At 36.1% G+C, this 20,894-nt stretch overlaps 1 protein-coding gene across 7 annotated transcripts in view; it reads right to left on the reverse strand.

The window, feature by feature from the left end:
* Positions 1 to 20,894, reverse strand: part of PDE1A (phosphodiesterase 1A) — a 151,925-nt gene that overhangs the window by 60,065 nt on the left and 70,966 nt on the right. Inside the window, exon 1 of one of the 7 annotated variants that reach the window (XM_054070312.1) lies at positions 16,344 to 16,587. The exons of the other annotated variants lie outside the window; for them this stretch is intronic. Within the exon in view, the coding sequence (XP_053926287.1) occupies positions 16,344 to 16,399 (56 nt within the window). The 5' untranslated portion in view covers positions 16,400 to 16,587. Of the gene's footprint in view, positions 1 to 16,343; positions 16,588 to 20,894 lie in introns of those variants that run through there. 7 annotated transcript variants of the gene reach the window in all.

Consider the following 20,894-nt stretch of genomic DNA (forward strand, 5'->3'; position numbering starts at 1 on the left):
TGCTAGTTTGAAAATTATCTGTTTGTTAAGTCAATTCCCATTATGAGTTGTAAATCATTATGTACCTACAAACTAGTTGAGAAAAACCTGGCTGTGTGCTAAATGTATGAATTTCTCAAAAAGGTTATGAGCAAATACTGACAATGTGTTAAAAAGTCTAAGGACAGGACAAATTAATATTTCCTATAAACAGCTGTTTCATGTTTTGTTTAAACTATTCAATACTGAATAAGAAAATTAGTTGGATAATCGTAATTTTTATTATACAAGTGAATTGAACTTCTAAATGAATATTATAAACTAAAAATGGTCTGATATGTAATGTGAAATTAAATGTAAGGGGGAAGGGAGTGACAATATTGTTACTCACAGTTTAAACATCATTACTTTCTAAAAACTTCAGGGAAGTGGGGATTTTTCCTATAGAACTATTTAGAATTAAAACTGGAAACCAGTTTTGCTACCAATAGTAATTCTTGCAATAATCAGTTGAATAATCTTCACAACCTGTAGAAAGCATTGCTCACACAGTAGTTCCTCAGTTTTCAAAGACAGAAGTTACATCTTCACTCAAAAATGAACACTCTAAAAAAGGGCCAATTTACTGGAATTCCACATTGTTAACAAAGAGTTCAGCTTATTAATTCAAAAAAGACCAATCCCAGAATCCAAGTTGTTTTACATACTTGTATATTTGAGATTCAGGAAAATATTTGAATTGAGAGAGATGAAAAATGTAGTACCTAAACTTCATCTTGAAAAATTCAAAACAAATAAAACTTATCGCTTCCAATTAAATTCTAAAATTCCAATTATATTTTATGTGAATTGGTATCATTTGAATTTTACACTTTTCTATGAAGAACTTACACTTATAAAATAAATCTTTATCTAAATACACCAGTACCCCAACAAGTACTTTTAAATACCAAAAATAAGGAATATAAAACCAATTGTGATAATGTCAATCAACTATGCACAAAGTCCATGCCCTCATTTTTTCAAGTAAAAAAATTATAATATACAGATTACTGGAAATTGTTTATCATGGCAAAGGATATAATTCCTATTTTTATGTTTTCTGCAACATGGAAGATAAACACTGCCTATGAAAAAGGAAAATCCAGGATACATTTATAATATTTATAATCCATGGCTATAAAGACTAGACCTGATTATATAAATGGATGAGATATACTAGAGAAAACCCCTGAATATGGTAATAAAGATTCAGGAGTGACTCCTTTGAACCACTCCTGCTCCCTTTCTCCTATCTGCAGTTAGAAAGAGGCCAACTAACATGGCTTCAAAATTACAAACCATCACTTCAAGTTTTTTACATTACAGTAGGAAAAAAAATGGTGATACACAGACATTTTGCCAGTCAATGTAAGACCAGTATGTCAATGGCGAGCAAGGATTAGAACCAACAGCTCCTGATTCAGATCTTGATGTGCTTCCCTGAAATCATTAAAAAAATGCAGTTTTATATGTAGTTATCTAATATTTCTTTTAATTCGAGGTGCTGTCTCTCATTAAATTCTGATACTGAGAAATGCATGAAAGATATATCACATTTGCAGTGCTGTAAATGTGTTTTACGAAACTACTTCTCAGTCACCCCTGTCTGAGCATATGCACAGGAAGCCTTGTGGTTGCTATGGGTTTCACAAATCACATTCATTTCATGCTTATTTAAAGCACTACGAGCGGTACACTCTGATCTGTAATTATGATTCAGTCACTAGAAAATAAATATTGAATATGCTGGTAATTCAGTCAACATTTTGATATACTAAAACTTCAGCCTTCTATTGAAGAATTAAAACAGTTCTGCAGCTATGTAACACACACTGAAATTTACACTTTCTTAATGACAAAACTCTGCATTTTCATGATGATAGAATTGCCTTGGCTGCTTAGATATTGATCATGTTTATGCAAGATGAAGTGTTTTTTCTTCAGGCAGGCACTCTCTATAAGGCTTCAATTCATTTTACGTTACTCATCCTATAAATTTTCATATCATTTAGCTGTAATCACAGAAAGCCATGGAGTCTTACACAGATTCCACCTGAAATCACACACTGACCCAAGCTCTCTAAAGCATTTTTGAATTTTTTGCATAATTCTCAGCAAATCTGATCAAACAAATTGCAAAAGCCTAAGAAGCCTTAGTGTTTTTAATCTCAGTAAGACTAAAGGTACATAACCTTTCACCATCATTGCTACCTGCTGCTCTGGGGAGACACCGCAGAGGAGGAGGCTCATCTGGGATCCTGTTGCTTCTGCTCTTCCCTGCTGCCTCTCTCACCTCCCCCTGGTTACTACTCATCCTTTCCCAAAAGTAATTTTCACCACTAGAGTCAATGTATGTCATCAGCACAAATTCTCACACATGAATTTCTCTCACCTTCCTTTGCACACCTCCAAGGATGAAACCTATTCCAGCCAAGCTTTAAGTGTCTTGCAAACTTTTCTCTCACTTCTGCTAATGAACCATCACCAATGCTAATTTGGTTCCTCTGTTCAACTGCTTTCCAGGTAGAAGCCTAATGAAAAAATCCTCAAACTTCAAATACTTACTATGTGCATACATTTGAGCATTTTATCTGCCTTCTATTATATCCAACAAGTAACCAACATGTCTTTCCTTACCCTGAACTCTATGACTGTTTCTATTGCTTCAATGTCCAGTTCCGTTATCTGATACTCCCTTTTCACAATCAATCCATGAAATCAAAGACAAATAATTCACAATCTATATGACTGATTTGTAAGTCGCAAATTATCCTCTAGTGGCTTTTGCTGAATATTTATTTTTTGTCTGAAGATTGTCATTCAATCTATACAGTTCCTCTGAATTGGATATACATTATGCAGAGCGCTAGCTAAAGATATTTCATCATGAAGTTGCCAAATACTTGAACAGTCCGTATGTCTCAAAGTCTTCATCATCATCTAGCTGAACAACAAACTGGGAAATCAAATGTAAACTCATCACCGGCCAAAAATCATGCTTTAAAATGAAGGAAGACTTTCAGTGCATCTGACTTGCTGGAGCTAATGCGATAAGCACACAGAAAAGGCACATAGCCCTTACTTGCCCATAGCCATTTAAAAAGCTTTATTTTTCCTGCAGACAGCAGCTTTGAGCTCAGTGAAGCTTCTAAAAGGCAGAAGTTAAGCCTCTAAATCTTCCAAAGCAGTCCCCTTCATTTTTTATTTTTTATTTTTTTTTAAATAGTCCATGGTAGAATAGATATTTGTAAATAGATTGAAATACACTTACATACGAGTTTTGGCTCTACATTCCAGAAGGAATCTTGTATCCAAACCCCTGTACCACTGGAAATTATCAAAGGAATGCAGGCCTGGCACATCTCACTGTCTTCAGAGGAACTCTATTAGCCGTACCTCACAGCTCCCAATCACCGCAACAGTATCTCCCATACTTCTGCTTCAGGGATGGACACAGAGATATGGGAGATGTTTACTGCTTTACAAGAGTTCCTGCTCATAGACACTTCTCCAGATGACAGCATTATTCCATGATCCCTCTCCCCTTCACATGATCTGACCGTTTTAAGATGATTGGTTAAATATTTGAAGTTTTAATACTAATTTAAATATTTGATCTCATCACACAGCCCAGCAAATGGAGTCTCTCTTGTCAGTAAATGGATAAATTTAACGCTCTGAAAGTGTTTGTCTTCTCTACCCTCATGTTCCTCTGCTGCTTAGTACTGCTAGAAACTACATTTTGTTTCAGTTACTCCTGAAACTCATAGATGAGATACTGTCTTCCCATGCAGTGATATCTTACCAACTTATCCATTATCACAGAATAAGGGTTTGGAAATGGATCTCTCATTACTATTTCTTCTATCCTGCCTCTCCTCTCCTTCACTCTGAACTCACTGGTGGATTCACTCCTGAATCCACATGCTGAATATCTCTTTCCTTGGGACCAGAAATCTAGGTTGAAGAATGCTGATATGAAAGGTTTCGTCCTTTGAAAACCGCATGCAAAGAGGCAGAAAGTCCATTTAGAAACATTAAGAACAACCTATGATATAAAAAGCAACTGATGTTCTTTCATTTAAAACTATGCTAACTAGAACTGGTAATTTCATACTGAAATTATTTTCTAGCCTTCTACTACGAAAATATGCTGTCATTGTGAAGGCTTCTGAAAGCCTTTTTGGTGCAATTTCTGCAATTTTTATGGACAGAATATTGGTAAGTGCTAGACACTAAAAATAGCATTCAATGATCAAAGAACCTTCAACTATGACACTGATCACCAGTATCCTCTCATCTACTTGATAAAGTCACTTATGTGCAAACAAGCCAGGAAAAGTCCTTCATTAACATTAAAATAACAACACTTAGTTCTCTGATTTCTTTGTGGTGTCAAACTTCATCAAATACTATTTACTACATATATAATTAAAAATTTTATTTCGTCAAGCTATAATTAGAACCAGGACAGAATTTCCTTGCTGCATACCACAGCACAACATCTATAAATGCAACCAAGTCTTTACTGCTAGCGCTTCTGGCTACTTTTCAATTTGTTTCATTAATAATTACAGATTTTTTGTGACCTCAAACTGTAGAATCTGGATCCTGGTAAGTAACCTAGGTCTTCTGTGCTTATTTGGAAATTATTTTATAGTTATTTCTGACCTGTTGACTTCCATGGGCAAAGTATGAAATATAGCACTGTTTGGTTGCTTAGTGTGCCATCTTCCATTCTGTTTCTCTCAATGTTCTCTCAAGTTCCTTGAAATGGTAGGCCCCTTTATTCAGTCTCAGAATATGGTCAGACGTGGTGCCCCAGCTATCTCGCTTTGCCGCATTTCACCTCCTTTTTTCGAGGAATTTTTGTGTCCCCCACATCTGTCTGACTAGTGCGTGTGTAACAATATATCTTCAACCTGATACTGACAAAGCAACCTGATTCACCTTCAAGATACTTTACATTAGGAGGATTTCTACTGAATTCTCTCTACAGAACAAGATTAGGATTCGTGCATAAGTGCAGTTATGCTCTCAGATGAATCAGGGTTCAGCTGCCCTAATGGGTCAACACAACAACCGACATGAAAACCAATATGATCTTACCTCAGTCCAAATTCTAACTTGTCATTTGGTTTACAAGTCCTACTTTCCTACTTATAATTAAAAAGTTACACATTTAACATATAACTAACTATACCTTCTAGATGGGATGACAAAGCCAATTCATCTTGAATTCTATTTTTAAAGTGTATCGTGGGTTCTGAGGAGCAATGTACAGATCTACATTTGTTGGGGTAAAATTGTGAAATGTAAAAAATACAAACATTTGCATTATTAACTATTACAGGCTGTTGGATAAAATATTAAAATAACTTGACCTACCTAAGTCTGCCTTAGATGTTTTAGAAAAAATACCAACACCTTAATTCAGATGTCTTTTTTACTGAATAATTAACAGCTTCAACAAATCTCTTTTCACTAAAAGAATTTTTCATTCAAAAGAGAGAGCAAGACATAAATGCTTTAGCACAACAGCTGTAGCAATTACAGTACAATTTTCCTGTAAAATCATTACCATCTCAGTGGTTCTGAAGAAAGGATATAGTACATGTAATGTATATGACAACGTAAAAATATGAATAGGGATTTTATTTAAAATTTCCATACTGTGATTAAAATAAAGAAAAAAGGAAAAATTAGGAGATGCTAGAATCTAGCACTCTATGTTATGTGTGAAACTAACTTCTGGCATTTGGAATTGTTAAAAATAAGTGTTCTGCTGAAGAATTGCCAAATCAAATTACTTCAAAGTAGGTCTTGGTAATAAGATGTAGAACAGTGGAAAAGCTTAAACACAGTTGAGAGCTGTATAAATGCTTAAAAGAGGAAAGAATCAAGAAGGCAAACTATATTCTTTAAGAAAGATCATAAATAGGATGTAATGTGGCATAATCATTCTTATTTACACATCTGAACTTAATCTAAGCTTTGTCTACATGAGAAACTGCATTTTAATTACTTCAGGTATGGAACTGAAATTCACTATCTGTCCTTCAACAGCTGTATCTTTGAGTACTTCAGGACGACTAGAACTAACAGAAACATGTCCATGCAACTAATCAGGAAGAATATTTAGGAAGAAAAATATTCTTTAACAATGTCATGTTAAACCTGTTATCTAGCATACAGTATATCTAGGCTATATGCATATTGGTTTTGATCCTAGAAAAAATTCTGACAGGAATTGTAGCTAACCAAATAAAGAATCACTTATAGTCAATGCATGGTATATAGTTACCATTTTCCTCAGCCTCCAAAGTGCCTGGCACCTGACAAACTGCAGCCTTACTCTAATCTAGAGGATACCACGGTGGGAGAGGCAACTATCCTTACCGCAGAATTGCCTGGGTTTTTCTCTACTGCACTCAAGACTTTGATGAGTTTGGGTCTTCCTTCTTACACACTCCACAAACAATTTAACTCATCTATCCTGATAAGATATACTAATCCCATCTGCTGTTCACGTTCTCTTGTCTGATTTGAAAACATGCTATTAAACCAACCTGATTACCACTCTATTCACTGAAAAGCGACAATATTTTCACAGCTTCCAATTTGTTGATGTTCCAGGTTTGAAGTGGACCACCCCTCAGACAGTCCAGAATTCATCACCAAAAGTGTTACTTTTGTCTTACTTTGTTTAAACTGAGAAAATTTAGCAAAAATACACTGCAATTCACCTCCAAGATACTATTTTAATCCTTTATTCCTCATCCTATATATAGCTGACTGCAATTTTCCTGTTTATATACATTTTACACGTATTAGAAGCAGAATAGATTGAAAATTCAGAACCTGGTGCTCAAACATATCATGACAATATTCAGGGAATATCCATGATGAGAATAACATGGAAATTATACTCGTTCATCAAGAATTTTTCAGCACTTAACAGTTTACCTAACATCTCTGTATCCAGGTGAAAGAAAATGTAACACAAAAGGTATCACCCAGTCCAAATGGATTGCAGCAGAATTTTTCAGAATGTGTCATGATTCCTACAGAAGATATGCATTTCCTTCTTTATTTTAGAAAGACTGTTCTTGAATTAATTATCATTCAGTTCTGAGGAGCTACACCATTGTACAACTGGCCCTGCTAAATACAGCACCCTTTCCTAAAGCAAAGTACACGGACTGTACTTTATAAAGCACCTGTAGTGCTTTTATAACAAAAAAAAAAAAAAAATTCAAGCTTTCCATCCAACACAATGGTCATCTTTTTTAGTGACTAAAGGATACGCTGCTCCATTACTTTCTAAAAAAAAAAAAAATCTTACACTGATTTAAAAGTGAACCACAGAACAAAATTCATCCAGCTATATTTAATTACTTGTGAAATTGCTTAGAAATGTTCTGGTTGTTATCTACATAAATCCTATACCAGAAAGAGCTTTCAGCTGGAAAATTACTGAGCTTCTAGGTAAGCAGTAGTTTATAAGAAAATTTCCAAACCAGCTTTTAGTAACATAAAATTCTGTTCTTAATGTCTGTACCTTTCCAGGACTCAGAAATTAATATCTGAATTCTTCACAGTGATGACAGTACAACATCCCTAAGCATACTCCCCGAGGGATATGAAACCTAACCTGAAAAGTTCAGTTCTCTTATGGTCATGACTAACATAATTGCTAAATTGTGCTTCATTTTTCACAGCTCTGCTGAATGAATCACTATCCTTCAGTTTCTTTGCAAAGGCTTGACACTCCTTTCAAGTAAGAATCTGGCTGCATTTTAGTTTCAAAATAGAAAACCAGTAAATACTTGATTCAATGTTACAAGAGAATGTTTGTTTACACACCTACTAAGGACTTAGGAAAAACTCTTGTGTTTAAAAAAGTCGAAATAGGCAGTAAAACAATCTGTTAGAAAGCGTAACTACATACTGTGATTTGCCTGTCATATTCTCAAACATCATTGTTTTGTTTTCCATTGCTTTTCAGATTCTCTTATTGCAGCATTTTTTTAATTGGAAAACTCTGTTTTTAAATCAAATTAGTCACTTTAATCTAAAATATTATCACTCAGAGAAGTAAACCAGCAGTTTGCCCAAGAAAAACAAACCAGCTTCAATACAATAGTGATCAATCCAGGCGATGATTGTGAGGAAGCACTCACCTGCATAAAGACCACAGAGAGATACTGGAGCAAAGCATGCAGAAGCTAAATTTCATAAAATTAATGCAAACGAGAAAGTACCCTGTTCTGTAGTCCCCTATCAGCACATTGCTTTCACCTGCAGGTATCTACATAACATCTTGACTATGCAATGCAGGACTTTGTTGAATGGATAAAGGTGAAAAGAATATGAAGTGCATTGCTACTTAACAGTTCAGTTGTGGTGAATGGCGTTTTGCTTGTGTACCTTGATCAACCAAACCACAAAAATAAGACCGCGAGGTTAATGAGAATTTTTACAGCCTGTTTGATTGTGATCATTGGGATGAAGTCTCTAAGACTTAATTGCCATTACAGACTGCAAATAGTCACATTTCATTCTGGAAAGATAATATGAAAATGACAGAGAATTAGACAGATACCACCTTTTTGGGAGGCCACTTCCCCCTTTCCTGGGTCAGCAAATGTCAGTGACTTCTAAAGACTGTCTATGTACTTATGCAGCTTGAATGCCAGACAGGATCCTGGTTGGCCACCTGCTACGTAACGTTCAATAGCACTATCATAGAATCATAGACCAGTTTGTATTGGAAGGGACCTTAAAGATCATTTCATTTCACCCCCTGCCATGGGCAGGGACACCTCCCAGCAGACCAGGCTGCCCAAGGCCCCATCCAACCTGTCTTTGAACACCCTCAGGTATGGGGCAGCCACAGCTTCCCTGGGCAACCTGGGCCAGTGCCTCACCACCCTCATTGCAAAGAATTTCCTCCTTATGTCTAGCCTATATCATACCCTCTCCAGTTTATAGCGATTCCCTCTCATCCTACCATTACAAGCCTTTGTAAAAAGTCCCTCCCCAGCTGTCTTATAGCCCCCTTCAGTTACTGGAAGGTCGCTATAAGGTCTCCTCATAGTCTTCTCTTCTCCATTTTGAACAACCCCAACTCTCTCAGCCTGTCCTCGCAGGTGCTCCAGCCCTCTGATCAACTTTGTAGGCCCCCTCTGGACCCGTTCCAACAGTTCCCACTATTTTTGACCATACTAGGAAGTGTGTCTTCTAAGCCATTTTAAACCTTTATCAGCTCGTTATCTCTGTTGGGTTTGTAGTTTTTGTAATGCCACATTTAATGATTATTGATAAGTAGACATCCAATTGTAAGGAACATTAAAGGAATTTTTTGAGTCTAGGTAATTTTTAAGTTGACTCAAGGGTTCAAAGATGCAGATCTGAAAGATATATGAGAGTTTTCCCAGTTACCACTGGCCAGAGATTTCCATTTTATGGAGTGATACACACACATAGAAAGAGAGAAAAAAATCCCAATCAACCACAATTCTTACCATAGCGAGGATACACATCAAAAAATAATTATGTAAAAGTGAAAGGATTGCAAAACACTGAACTGGAAGGTATATACAGAGTTGGAAACTTTGTTCAAGCTTATTAAAAACTGTTTAGTGCCAAAGTTGTTAGAGGTATTCCCATATATACGTCAATTAAATGCACATTGAAGTGGAAAAGGTGAAATCACCGTGAGGCTGTGGGATCAAACCAAGCAATTAAGAGATCTAAATCTAGCTTTTTAACATTTAAGGCAAACGCAAGAGTTGTTAAAAAATGGATTTGCTTCCTTTTTAGGAAACATATGTTGAAATGTGTAATTGATCAACCAAGAGTATGCAAGAAAGTCAGGTTAAAGCCCTCCTCCACCATAGTCAGCCAAGGAATTTGAAATAAATGTGAACAAGCCAGAATAGAGACATTGACCTTACCTACAGTAATTAGCAAAAATGTTTATGTATTTTTATGAAAAAAACTTGCCCAAGTCTCAATAATGTGAAATTGAAGAAAGGTATGTAGAAACTGGTAACAGTTATGATCCATAGCATAACTGTTAGGAGAATAAAGGACAATAAGTATTTTGTATCATTTTCCTGTTAATCTTCAAGTTTTATTATCTTTGAAACATGCTAACAAATGTGATCCTAAATTTGCACAGATCTGCATATATGTTAAAACACTGCTAACATTTTACTGTTGGATACAAGTTAATGTACTTTACTTGAAAAAGAAATATAAGTAAAACCAATGTAATAATTTTTCTCCTGTAGATCTGTAGATCCTAGATCAGATACTAAAGAAAGGCATTTGTATTACTGTGGATCGGATTTAACGTGTAGTTAATCCAGGGAGTAATTTAAAGTACATTTTGTCATAAAATAACTGTTTTCTACTCTTGTTTTCAAAATGTACTAGTACATAAATACTTGTTTAAGCTTTTCATTCACTGTGATTATTATTTTGAGGTCACATCAGCTGCATTTAGTTTAAATTTTAATCCAGAATAGTTAATATCAGATTCTTTTCTGGAATACTCTTACTAAAGATCAAACAGGAGCATCATTAAATTAGCAAACATAAAACAGGGGAGTAAGAGATTCTTACAGTACAAAGAGATAAACCTTTTCAAAACTGAACTCACAAAAATAGAAGAAATCTCAAAGAAGATTAATGAAAAGAAGACCTAATTATTTTGTACTAATAATGTTGTAGGCACTTATTCAGCCACACCTATTCTGCAAGATACTGATATATTGAAAAAAGAGATGTTGGCACCTCAAGCACAAACATGACTACAGAAATTACATAAAAATTTACTAAACTTTCATGACCTCATTTATACAATCTAGTTGTCTGACACGGATTTCAATTATTTTTGCAGTAAGAGGAATTAATTAGTTCCACTCAGAGGCACAATAGCTTGACATGTAAATACATATTTCATCATTGATTGATATGAGCCCCCAAATCTGACAACTTATTTAACCATGGGAATAATTCCCCTGTGAGGTGGATTTCTGACTTTTACTCCCATGTTTTATCACCTCTGTTTACAAACAGATTATCTTAACATTTTAAGGCTGAAAATCCAGGCTGCAATCCTTTTTCATTAATTACATTAACCTCAAAAGACTAACTGCACTGCGCACCTACAGATCCTTTTCTTTCAGAAGCCTATGAAAGCTGCTGAGTCAAGTGATTCAGATGTTGTTAGACACCAGTAACTGCTGTTCAATTTAAGCCAAAGATACATAAATACAAGTGCAAAGATGCAAAGATTACAGCAACAAAACCTGTATCTTTTCCTCTCCTTTGCTATTCATCTTTCTACTTATTCCAGGTTGCCTCCACCTTTAACAAAACAAAGGCACTTCCCTGCTCCTTCCATGTATTCCTGACGGGGCTCATGGATGCCCACCGTCCACTTTCATGTTCAAGTCATGATCCTTAATCTATTTATCATTCCCTCTAATCTTGGAGTGAGGTATGTGAAAGACAAACTTTGCCTCTATAGAATTATAGAATGGTTTGAGTTGGAAAGGACCACAAAGATCATCTAGTTCCAACCGCCCTGCCATGGGTAGTGACATCCCACTAGATCAGGCTGCTCAAGGCCCTGTCCAACCTGGCCTTGAACACCTCCAGGGTTGGGCTTCCTTCACTTAGGTCCCTTGACACTTTTGCTCAAAACCGAGCCTGGTCCTTTCCGGTTTTGTTTCTTGGGTTTTGGTGTTTTTTTACTGCCATTCAGGTCTAGTTGATAAAGAGCTTGAGATGGACTCCTTTGAAAATTCCCAGCATGAGCAGAGCTGGTGTCCCAAAGAGCCAAAGAAAATGGCAGCTAAGCCAAGTGACTGGTGTCAGCAAGGTGGAACTCTGGGACTCGCGAGACAGAACAGCTCTCCTGTGCGTAGAAGGTTTCCTCATATAAGTATTCCTCAAACAACTGTGACTTAGCACTAAACTTCTTTAAGAACAACCTTTCCCTTCCTCATTGCTATTCTTGTTGCATACCAAGAATGGACTTGATCAGGATAGCTGGTTTCTTATGCAATGCTGGGGTTTTTTTTAAGCAAAGAAGCCTCTTCCAAGCTCCAAATTATAAATGGGGTACATGGCAGAATAATTTTGAAATTGCAAGAAACATTCTAAGAAGGAATCACATCATCTTTAACAAAATAATTATTTGGTTTTGCAACCCTGTTGCACACTCCATTTAATTCCACCAGATTTCTACTTGGAGAAGGCTTAAAAATTACATCTTAAACTACCAGTTTTAGATGTGTTATAAAGAAATCCAAATTTTCCTTCCTTTTATGGTGGTGGAATAAATGCTACCTTAAGCATCACTGTGTTTTTCAGCAGCATCCCTCATAACACCACAAATTATTAACACACGTAAGGCCTAGGTCTGCTTTGGAAATTATAATTTCTTTTTCTTCAGATTGGCTCCAATGTTTTGTTGTGATGAATAAGGCATTTTTTTTCGTTGCCTTTCTGAATCTTGTCAGCACTTCCCAATCCCATATTTGTAAAACTGTGGCACTTCTCCAAAACATATTGTCTCATAAATCTTATTTAAACAGAAAAACCTTTAAACAGTATTTTGCAGACCTACATCAGTGAATGAACATGGAAACTTTTCTTTTATAAATAGGATTATAGGAACCCCATAAATGTCAGTTAAGATGTTTTTCAGACCTTACAGAGATTTTGAGGTTTAAAAACAAACTAAGATAAATATATCATTATAATCCTATTCAAAACACCTATAGAATCTCTGTTTATTAGACCTGTCATTACATTTAACTAGCTGCTCATAATAATTAAAAAGATAAACACTGTTATAAGATGGATTCATCGTAGTGCTTTCCCTCTATTAAAAGAAGTCCCTGTAGGTCCTATACTGTGGTTTAGATAGTATAATTAAGCAATCTGCCAGATCATTCACCAGCATCCTCCTATAGAACTGAACTGGTTTTATTTATCTGCTAGATTTAGCTATCATTCTGAAATTTAAAATGAGAATGTCTAATTTTGTAGTAATCACAGTAAACCAATATGCTACATAGATTCTCCTAAAGTCACACGTTCTATTTCACACTCAGATTGATATAACCTCAGTATTTGACATTTACATTTAATCCTGTAGGTATTCATATCACTTAACACAGTAAACAAAAGCACAAGAACTTCCTCAGACTTTTGAATATACCCCAGAAAGAAAATAAAAAGCCATTTCTGAATAATGTGTTTATCAAGTAGTCTATGAGTAAAGACTTTTTTTGTCAAGCAAAATTTCACTGAAAATTACACTGTATCAGAAAAGCTTTTGGGTTTGAGTAATTAGCATTTTCTTATGAAAAGAAAGCCTGTATTTTGTCAAAAACCTCTTATCAGTAGAGCACAGAACAGCGGAAGCATTTTGCAGTCACTTTGCTTTTTTTCTGAATGTTTGCAGTGGTACATGACTGAACAGCTTTATGTCTTTGGCAGCTGAATTTCACATGCATCGTCCTCTGGGCCATCTGATAAGGATTCTTCTGCTCCCCTAAATCAGTAATACATTAGACCTCTGCTTAGGTGACGTAAGTATATATCAGCCAATTCCCAAATGTCTGCTTCATCAGGGCAACTCTCAGCAGCACAGCAACAAACAACAGTCTGGTCCTAATTCCTATTCTCAACAGTTTTATAATCTGGTTCACTCATGGACACTCAGACTAGGACATCATAATGGACTAAGAATCAGGATGTCCAGATATGAGAATAAGCATATTAATTCATGACTCTGTAGTTTCTTCATGTGCATCCTTAAGGAAATTGACTCATCTTTTCAGAGAGGAGAAAGTAGTAAAGCATGTACAAAGAGGAACAAAAATCATATATAAAAAGTTCATAAGTAAAATAAATGAATCTATTAAGTTCCCATTCATGTTCATTTTAACAAAATTAAATTTCCTCTTACAGATAATCAATAAATTATTATCAACATTATTTATAACACTGTGGACATGTTTTCAGCTCCAACAAAGGGTGACAAATTCTATAATTTAAGCTGAGACCACCTAGTAAGAGCTATTTGCACATAAATACATATATTACAACAATAATACTTATGCTAGCTCCATTTCCAACAGAAGAAGAATAATTACCCACTTATATCAATAGATTCAAAATTTAAACTAGTGATCCAGTTGACCCTATGGAGATTGCTAGACTGGACACATAATTGTCTTCTCTCTAGAATAGGAAAGATGTCTTGTGCAGGAAATTTCTGTCTTCTGTAAGAGTACTCGATCTAAAGATCTGCTCACCCCAATAGATTTGGATCTCTGCACTCTAATACCTCTTGCCAGGAACTGCAATAAATATTAATTATAATACTTAGCAGGTTTTGATCCCATACTACCAACACAAAATTTCTATACTGGCTTACTGAATGGATTAAAAAAAAAGATAAATGTTCAGCAGAACGGAAGCATATTGTATCTTCCATACAGAAATTTTTAAAGTTTCTGAAGGTAAAATGTAGATTTTTATTCCTGTTTTGTTCCACCACTTTTGACAGAATGATAAAAAATTTCAGCTTCAGTCCTTTGTCTCTAGACAGAAACACATCAAGTGAAAATACCTACAAATGTCAGAAGGAAACACTATTAAATTGCTTGAAGAATCATAACTGGCATAGTGCTAAAAGATCCCTTGAACTTCAACCTGCCTGTCAATACAGACAGACGGCTGTCAGTATCAGCCGGAGAGGTCACGTAGCTGAAAACGTCTGGGATGTGTCCAAGGAAAAAAAATTAAGGAAAACTACTGCCATAGTAAATGAATAATTTTCTTTCCATCTTTTTTCTTGTGAGATGTATTTCTATATACCACAGTAAAGGAAGCACTTACAAAGAACTGCATATACCTGATGGAGGAATTGGTTTCCTCCCATTACCCAACAGTGTCAGAAGTTGCTTTGCTGCCTGCATGCTTTCTCAAGCTAGTTCAAAGAGAAGAGCCCATCTACAGAGCAATCCAGTCTGCCTTCATGTTTGAGGTTTGGCAAAAATTTCAGCTCTGATACCATGTTTAAATGCCAAATATTAAGAAAGCCTTTAATTGGAATTGAAAAAGTATTAACAAAATGGACAATATGGAAAAGAAGAAAAAAAAAATGCAGCATTCATAATAAAACCTTAATATACCATGACTGCTACCAGCATTCATCTCAAGCAAGGAAATTTTTAAGTAATAACGGAATGGTCCCTTTTGTAGTGACATTGCTCTAAATCCTCAGCATTTAAAGCCATGCAGATAGTTTGGTCTATAACATTTGTATGTTTGAAAGGCATCTCTTTGGGAATGCTTTATGCCTGTTTTTCTGTCTTGTTCTCTGAAACAGAAGGAAAAGTAATATAGGTACATAACTATGGAGAGGTTTAAAAGCCAATTAAATGTACACAGAATACACTAAGAGAGAGATATTTTCCATTTCCATCAGCCAAAAAAACATATCAACCTCTTTAAAAAGCCAGTGCATATAAATAATGTAGCTGCTTAGTTCATTTGCAAAGCTTTCTATATAGTAAAGAATTGAATTATGGTTTCCTGTTCCGTTATTTGTTGTCTTTGGTCAGTACCCAGGTGCATGGAAAAGTTTTCAAAGTAATGTTTATCACTATAAAAAGAAAAATTTTGAGTGCTACAAACCGTTGAGCTTCTCAAGCAGGAAGAAAAGGATTTGCTTAATGTTGTTCTGGCACACAAAACATAAATCTGGTCTGAGAGAGAGACGCTATAATACATAATCTAGTCTTCTGCTGCTTTAAAAAATTGTACACCGCCAGAATTGACAGGAGATTTTACAAACTCTAAAGTGCGAAGCCTTCTGTGTAAATACACATGTACATTTTTAGTTATTAGCTCTTCAAGCTGTATGGCTTTGCTCTTTTAATATTGTGAACAAGAAAATTTTGAATGGTCTGTCGTTTATCAAAGTTCCCATCAAGAACAGCAGCTGCATAGCCAGAACTGGAGGCTGGAGAGCTCAGTCATGTACATTTTACCCACAACAGTAGCAATTATGTGTATAAGCAGTTCCATTAGCATCAAGAGGGAAACAACATAATTACAGATTTGTACAATTAGTCTTCAGAACAAAACAAAACCAAAAGCAGGAACTTAATTTCTGATCAGTCATTTTATACATTAAATATACATTATGCCCAGAAACAGGAGGCTCACATCAGTTATCTGAGACAGGCATCTTGCGCCACTGGAGATGCCCTAGAGTATCTCACCTGGTCCCCAGCTGCTGCTCCAGAAGAGCGCAGGTGTCCTGCAGGTCCTGTGTCATGTCTGCCAGCCCTGGGTGGATGTCTTGGGCACCTTGGGTGTCTCAAATGGCACTAGATGCCTGTATTTGAGCAACTGCCTCAAGCTTAGGCTGTCATTTCTTTACAGGTTAAGCAGATATAAGATCCTCTAGACAGAAGATATTCAGTTCAGAAATCACTGAAATCTACTTTAAGATAAATGGGAAAAGGGTTACATTTCTTCAGAGACGGAGAGTGTGTGGGATGGTGCTACTGCTGCAGTATGACATAAAAAGCCTGGTCTTGTACATGTGTTGTGAGAACAGAAAAAAAAGACAGAGAAAGCCAGAAACACAGAGATAGAGAAAGTATATATATACTGCAGCCTTCTAAGATGTAAGGAGCACAATTTTCCCTTGTTTTGTATGATTTTTCACCTTCAGCAGTTGATCATAAACTGTTTTAACAAAGGAGGCGTCGTCATTTACTGCTGTGCCCAGGTTTTACCTTGTTTCTACCTCAAGCATGATACCCGAGTAACAAGCATAGGAAAACATTACACATTCTTAACACTATATGCTTTTTATATCACCAGTATGGCGTTAAAGGAGCACAGATTAAATCCGCCTCCACTGCTGGGCAAATAATGTACTGGCAATAACGTAAATAGGAACCAAACCCATTAGATAAAATGTACGGTAATTTTTCTGTTGCTCTCTGTTAAGATCAACTCTGTAGTCCTTGCTTGGACTTTATGCTCCTAATCCAATTTACTAGTTACTAGGACTGACTACTCCGTTACCCAGGGAACATGCGAGTGCTCGAGTGTAAGGATCTCCCGCCTCCCCTTTCCTGTCTCCCAGTACTAAATCTTCCCAGTCACCGCTTTCGCCCCTCCAAAACAAGGACACATGCTGTGGTTTCCTCGGGAGACACCAGCTGAGATTTTTCTTCTCAGTCAGCTGTGCGAGACGGTAGCTGCCTCCGAGGAACAGGACTGCCATCGTTGCTCATCACAACCAAAGCTGAAACCCAGACTCTCACCTGTCCTCCGCATGGCATCTGCTCATTCAACCTTAAAATACCTCCAAATCACATCCAGATATTTTTATGTGGAGATAGGAAAGGAACTAAAGGACAAACTTGTTTAAAAGTAACGGTTACCTCGAAGATAATTCTCATAAATGAGGTAATAATAAAAGGCTGCATAAAATTATAGTATCTTTAAAAATAGCTTATCACTTCACATTTCTTTTTAGAAAAAATACAATAATTTAAAAATTTGGTTTATCGTGTCCAGTAACACTTCTTAGGCTCCATGTTAGTATTTGAGATACAAAATTCTTATTTAATTTACAAAACAATAATATTTGTAGAGATTTTAGATTGTACAAGTAAGCTGAATATGAAGCTAACACTTCTGGTTGGAGAAAAGGACTCATCAGCCAGCAAGGATTAACTGAATGATAACTGAAAGGATAATTACTGAAATGTCTGAATTTATTGAATCTGTATCTTATGCATTCCTGCTCTAACTATGACCACAGCAAGTTCAAAAAGTTTACCAGGCAGGAGGTACATATCTTAGCCCTCCTCAGGTCCATTGTTCCATTTGTACAAATGTATGCTTAATACTTTATACCACAGGCCAATAAGAGATATTTAAATTTAAACCAATCAAAGTAACTTTTCCAGGCAGTATCTGTCTGTAGCATTTACAGATAATGCAAGTCTCTGATAGTTGCAATGATCATGGTACAAACATGGCTATAAACTGGAGAGGGGCAGATTTAGGCTAGACATAAGGAAGAATTTCTTCCCCATGGGAGTGGTGAGGCACTGACACAGGTTGCCCAGGAAAGTTATTGATGACCCATCCGTGGAGGTGTTCAAGGCCAGGTTGGATGGGGCCTTGGGCAGCCTGATCTGGTGGGAGGTGTTCCTGCCCATGGCAGGGGGTTTGGAACTGGATGATGTTTATGGTCCCTTCCAACTCAAACTATTCTATGATTCTATGATGCTATGATCTTTAAAGGGATGTTAAATAATACCTATGACCTTTCCATTCCATGAGGTTATGAAAATCTTTAGAAACAAGTTATACAGTCATGCAGGTATGAGTAGATTCATGGCCACAGTATACAAAATCCATATACATAAGCTTCAAGTATCTTTTTCTTTTTTTCAAAGAAAACAACATTTTTAATACAATGCCATTTTGTCCATTACAAACTAGAAAACTAATGTATTCAGGCTGCGGAACACATCTGTGATATGGATGCAGGTAATTAATTTAGTAGCATTATATATTCAAATTGAGACATTATTCTGCTTTTGAGATTGTCATTGACATCAGTTCTATTCTTTTACTACTATTGTCTCAACACTGTAAAAAGAGGGAGGCAATCATCTTATGTTGCTGTAGAGAGTTTCCAGCTACTAGAAGTTACTTGACTTCGCTTCTAGCCTATGGCACCACTCTTGCTATACAGAAGTTTTCTCCTAACAAGATATCATAGAAATAACATGAATAAAACCATCTTCCTATCTTTATGCACAATCTATTCACCTAAAATCAGACTGCTTGCTTTAGTTTTTAGGCAACGGTCAAAACATATAAAGGGTCCATAAGACAGAGCAAAATATTTGCCTGGCAATAATACAGACACCTGCTCCAGCTCTTTTAAGGTCCCAGTGAACCTCTCACATTTCTATCCCTCTTAAAGACATCAGAAATGCCATCAGCCCCACACAGCACAGCCTCTGGGGTAGCTGTACAGTGGACACCTGAACACAGTTGCACCAAAACCAAGGCAGAATGAAGTCTACTCCCTACTACTGAGAACATTTGAATTGGCTCTGCTGCAAATCTATAATTGTAATATTAACTGTCTTCCAAAGGAAAGAAATACTAGCTGCTAAATCAAAAAGCCTCATTTATGAACAATGGAAAATACTACTAAACCATGCTTTTCAAATAGTGCCAGCTATTTTGCTGCAGAGTTGCACAGCATACCATATCACGTCACTTGGAGACTAAAATAAAACCTTCCCAGAAACCCAAGTGCCCTATAAGACTAATTTTAAGAGATTCCACAGTTATTCCAAGCAAATGGTTTTATCTAAATTTGGCTATTAATTCCTATAGTCAAAACAATTTTGAGAAAAGACTGTATGTTTGGGGTAAACATAAGAAACAACACGGAACAATATGTTTTCTCTGTGCACACGAGCTGTATGTTATTGAATGTCAGCTGAAAAGTAGAGATAGATGTTAATTATTTTCTTTTCTATTATTCTTTTCTTCACTCTTCTGCCTTGGCAACAAACTCTCAATAATCATACAAAGGCTTCTTAGCCACTCTATGATCTCTGAAGAAGACTCTCCATAGCAATACATCTCTGAATGTGTTTCTAGAAGTTAAAAAGACATTTGAGAGTTGTAAGACCATACCTTCAGTTGTACAAAATACTTCAGAGTTCTCTTTGGTGAAAAAAAAAGCCCCAAATAAGATCAAAGGGTCGCATCCTTTTTACCTTAGGGTCCATTCATCACTCTGGCATATTCATTTTATTAAATTTTTGCTTATGTACTCGATGCTCCAGGCATCACTGACTTTTGTTGTAATAACAGGTACCAGAAGAATATAGAGACAGAAGATAGAAAAAGAATGGGTACATCAGCAGAGGAGTAGAATATCAGCAAAACGGTGCAGAAGTTCCCAGCTGTCTGACCTTTCCTAACTAATGGTAAGCCTGAAAAGATCATAGTCTCATCCTGCTGTTTCCTGAGACCGGAGTAACAGTCACTGTTTAACTAATAATTAAATATCCTGCCAGTTTTTACATACTTTCTGCTGAGAGATGCATGTATTCATCTACTGTGATTGAGCCTGTTGGATTGCCTAGAAAATCATTAAATTCAGTGTACACTGGGACAGGGCAACTGCAAAGGCCTGAAAGTGCTAGAGTCTCATGAGTCCTGACAGAGGAATTCCCTTCAAGGTCAGGGACACTCATGCCCTGCGCATTCCCCAGACAGAAGAATTTCTTCACAGGAAGGTAAAATACAAAAAATAATGCTGGGAACACGAGAAAAAAAAACTTACTGTTCATATCTTGTAGTAACTAATCAAGGATATTCAGTGTAAGGGAAATTTTTCTCTTTCTCGTCTTCACATCAAGTAATGTTTACATATCTGTCTTATTCTTCTTTTAAGCTGGGAGATATGTTATGTCCAAATGCTAATAGTTTAAATTATATCTTAATATGAACTTTAAAGTATAAAATAAAATCTCATCCTGTAATTTTTATCCTTTTCAACAAGGGTGGGTCATGCCACTAAAACTACGAATCTGACTCAGTGACTTTCAAACAGAAAGATATAAACCTGCCTTGTGCTTGGCTTTAACTTTCAAAAGTATTCATGCCAATATGAAAAACAGAGAATAAACAAAAACATTTCCTTTCATAAACATACGGTGATTTTAGAATACTTAGCTCTTATAGAAATAGTCTAGAATTTCATGGAGAAT

Source organism: Cuculus canorus, chromosome 6 (genome assembly GCF_017976375.1).
Source record: "Cuculus canorus isolate bCucCan1 chromosome 6, bCucCan1.pri, whole genome shotgun sequence".
Taxonomy (NCBI): domain Eukaryota; kingdom Metazoa; phylum Chordata; class Aves; order Cuculiformes; family Cuculidae; genus Cuculus; species Cuculus canorus.